Raw genomic sequence first — 3,461 nt, 5'->3', positions numbered from 1 at the left:
CAATTGACCCTCTGTTCGAAGAAAAAGGTAAGCATTTTCCTTTATTTATTGCATTCCGTTAGTCCAACCTCATATTCTTCTGTTCTTCGTCTTTTTTCTTCTAGATTATCAACTCTAGCCCTATACTGTGTTTTCTTTAAATGGAGAACCATTCAATTCAGGGCTTGATTGCAATTTTCTCCACAAAGATTATCCCGACAAACTGTGCTTGTAATCCCTCGACTTTCCTTCAGTTTTCTATATGAAATGTTTAAAAAAATCATAACTCGTTGGTTCATGCCTTCAATTTGATTTCAAAGTCTTTCACAACCATGATTAGTTAACAATAAAGTCCTTGTAATAGAACTCGTTGCTATGCTAAATTAAACATCAATTCCAACACCAAAGAAACTAATATCTTATGAATTCTAATAATTACAGTTTGTTAATTTACACATAGATATACGTTTAAAGTTCTTAATAAACAAATTAGGAGAAATTCATATTATGGGTTTTGGGTGCATTTAAATTTTCAACTTTTTTCATGTCACTCAATAACAAATCAGATTAAGGGCTTTTGGGAAAAGGCATAATCTGTTGTTTGGATTTTTAATGATGAGATTGAAAAATTAATTGGATACCTAATTTTTCGTTACATATATTGTCAAGACCCACAATCTGAACTTTTTCCATATTGACCGGATCTTTCAACAAAGGTTAGACTTCCGGTATATATATGCATACTGTTACTTTCCCGAATCTTTCTCTTTGAGAAACGTAATTTGATTTGATAGCATAACTTTCATTTCAAATTAACATCTACTGATAACATTTATTTATAATCAATCAGCTTATGATTTATGAATGTTATTACAAATTTAGTACAATAAAGGCTCATCTGCTTTATGCAAATTATGTGGAATTAACTTAATTTTCTCAATTTATCCTAAATTACCTACATTTTATTGAACCAGATCCTGAATGTGTTCACAAGTAATGCTGGCTTACAACTCACATGTGAATGGTAGGCCAATAATCATACTATGTGCACAATATATCAAGCAAAAATATTTTTCTTACATGATAATTTGAGGGATAGGATCAGGGAAACCATTGAAATCATGGAGCTTATTAACAATGTTGCCACAGCCCATGGTGATTACTAATTAGCTCTTCTTTATATAATTTAGACAACACCTTGATTTTCTTGACACCACTTGTAAATAATATTTGTTTTGTTTCCTCAGGTGGTTTCTCTGTCTTTGCTGGTGTTGGAGAACGTACACGTGAGGGTAATGATCGTTACATTGAAATGATGGAAAGTGGTGTCATCAAGCTAGGCGACAAGCAGGTAAATCTTTATATAGATATATGTTTTCCATTCCCAATTTCCGGATTTCATGGTTATGTCATTGTCAAAGTATTTAACAAATAAAAGCATCAAATTATGTGTAATGATTGATGATAATTTCAAGCAGTTAGCAAACCTGTGTTGTGTGATTTCAGGATTCAGGATTGCTAATGATAGGCAAGTATAGGCTCCCTAAGCCCTTCTGCAGTAGTCAGCTTCTTGAAAGAAGTTTGCCTGAGTGCTGAACACTTCAGAGATGCTGAAGGTCAAGATGTTCTTCTCTTTATTGACAACATTATCTGTTTCACATAAGTAAGTAAGAAAAGAACATTTCTTTCTTGATGAATGTCAAAATTTTACCAATTAATGTTTGACTTTATATACCAACAGGCTAACTCTGAGGTGTCTCCTTTACTTGGGCGTATTCCGTCTGCTGTGGGTTATCAACCAACATTGGAAACTGATCTTGGAGGGCTTTAATAACATATCATAACCACCAAAAAGGGTTCCATTACATATATCCAAGCCATTTATGCCCCTGCTACAACCTTTGCTCATTTGGATGCCACCACTGTGTTATCCAGACAGGTGAGTAAATATATAACTTATTTCTTTATGTGATTGTATATATTACTAAATATATAAGTAGGTAGCGACTAGTTTTAGGGAGGAACCCTAAAACTGATAAGGAAGAAAATATTTATCGCAAGGGTATTCTTGTCATTTGTGCTTAACAGACCAAATCCACAGGCCATTGTATCTTGGAACGGACTTGTAGTTTCATCATTTGCTAGAGCATCCAAGATCCTCAAGAACGAACCTGATGTAACAAAATTCAACTTTCCTGTTGCTGGAACTGATGTAAGATTGAATCTTGAAATAAAGATGAAAAAGTTTACTCATTTTCATGTTTTAAATTAATTATTTTTGTAAATTTAGCCACAGGAGTACATGGAGGTTGCAAAGAGATCTTTGGTGTTCAAAAGCTCCAGGATTAATTATTTTACTCATTTTCATTTTCATATTTTAAATTAATTATTTTTACTCATTTTCATTTTCATGTTTTAAATTAATTATTTTTGATCCCAGTGCCGGAAGGAAACTCTCTATCACAGCAACAGAAAGACGGAGACTGGAGTGGGAGAAAGAGAAATAGAAATCGGGAAATCGACTTCAGGTAGCCACAATTACTTGGTCTTCTTCTCAATTTTTCGTAAACCAATTTTTTTTCAAGTAAGGTTGCCGTTCTTCAAATTACAGTACCTTCTGGTAAGTTTTGCACAGATTTTTGTTTTATGTCCCATAACTCCTGAATTGTCCCAAAATAGTATATCGTATATTGGCCAGCTGTAACTAGGACACTATTGATTTAATGATTATGCTGCTGAAGCATAGCTGCAAGGTAACCCTGATGATCAGGAGCAAAGTATAGCTGCAATTTGGCAACAAAAAAATGAGGTACATAAATAGCTATTAGTCAACTGTCTAAAATGCCCCTGAGTTCTCATTTTTCTGTGTAACCAGAGTCAACTGAGAGTTTATCAAACAAGTCAAATGCATCTAGAGAAGGGGTGGGTATTTTCACACTCCTTGGATTCAGAAGATATGGTTCCAGTTCTATAAAACTCCGTAGGTGTGTTACATTTCTTTTCTTAATGTTTTACCGGTCAAATTGGTTTTCTATATTTTTATCTTTTTATATTTTTTATTTCGAGTGGTTCCTTGGGGCATGCTGGGATGACTGGTGGAATTGGTCCACTTAATTTTTGCATGTCTTTTCTTTTAAGCTTTTTCATTCCCTTCATCATGTTTTGATACATGTTTATGTATCTGCAGGTGATATATTCACATAAAGAGTTATAAAGAGTTATATTTTAGCATCAACACATGAGGTGTAAGGCTTTTGTACATAAATAGTTACATTTTAGAATCTTAATGTCTTACTTTTGAAAACGAATCGGGTTTATGATTCTCCTTGATTTTATTAATCCCAACAAACCATGTTTTTTTAATCAAGTTAACAACTTTATAAAATATTTTAATTTTTAGACTTTGAGGACAATGACAGTTGTTGAATTCAGGTGATGGATACACCTGGGATTATTTGTTCATGATTCAACTGGACAATGTG

At 33.3% G+C, this 3,461-nt stretch overlaps 1 protein-coding gene across 1 annotated transcript; it reads left to right on the top strand.

Moving 5' to 3' along the window:
* Window positions 1-1,100: 1,100 nt before the first annotated feature.
* Window positions 1,101-1,810, top strand: LOC145124311 (uncharacterized). The gene is made up of 3 exons (XM_079059604.1): window positions 1,101-1,134; window positions 1,227-1,330; window positions 1,721-1,810. The coding sequence occupies exons 1-3, from the start codon at window positions 1,101-1,103 to the stop codon at window positions 1,808-1,810; spliced, it is 228 nt and encodes a 75-aa protein (XP_078915730.1).
* Window positions 1,811-3,461: the final 1,651 nt, after the last annotated feature.

Source organism: Lactuca virosa, chromosome 1 (assembly GCF_052849685.1).
Source record: "Lactuca virosa cultivar CGN04683 chromosome 1, Lactuca_virosa_CGN04683_v6, whole genome shotgun sequence".
In the NCBI taxonomy this organism is placed as follows: Eukaryota; Viridiplantae; Streptophyta; class Magnoliopsida; order Asterales; family Asteraceae; genus Lactuca; species Lactuca virosa.
The sequence above is the reverse complement of the archived record's forward strand: the minus strand, read 5'-3'. Positions and strand labels throughout refer to the sequence as shown.

Bases quoted from the DNA above. Each gene is read 5' to 3' on its own strand.
- LOC145124311 (XM_079059604.1), top strand. From the start codon at position 1,101: ATGGAGCTTATTAACAATGTTGCCACAGCCCATG. The intron at 1,135-1,226 runs GTGATTACTAAT...TTGTTTCCTCAG, and splicing joins CAATGTTGCCACAGCCCATG to GTGGTTTCTCTGTCTTTGCT. The intron at 1,331-1,720 runs GTAAATCTTTAT...ATATACCAACAG, and splicing joins TCAAGCTAGGCGACAAGCAG to GCTAACTCTGAGGTGTCTCC.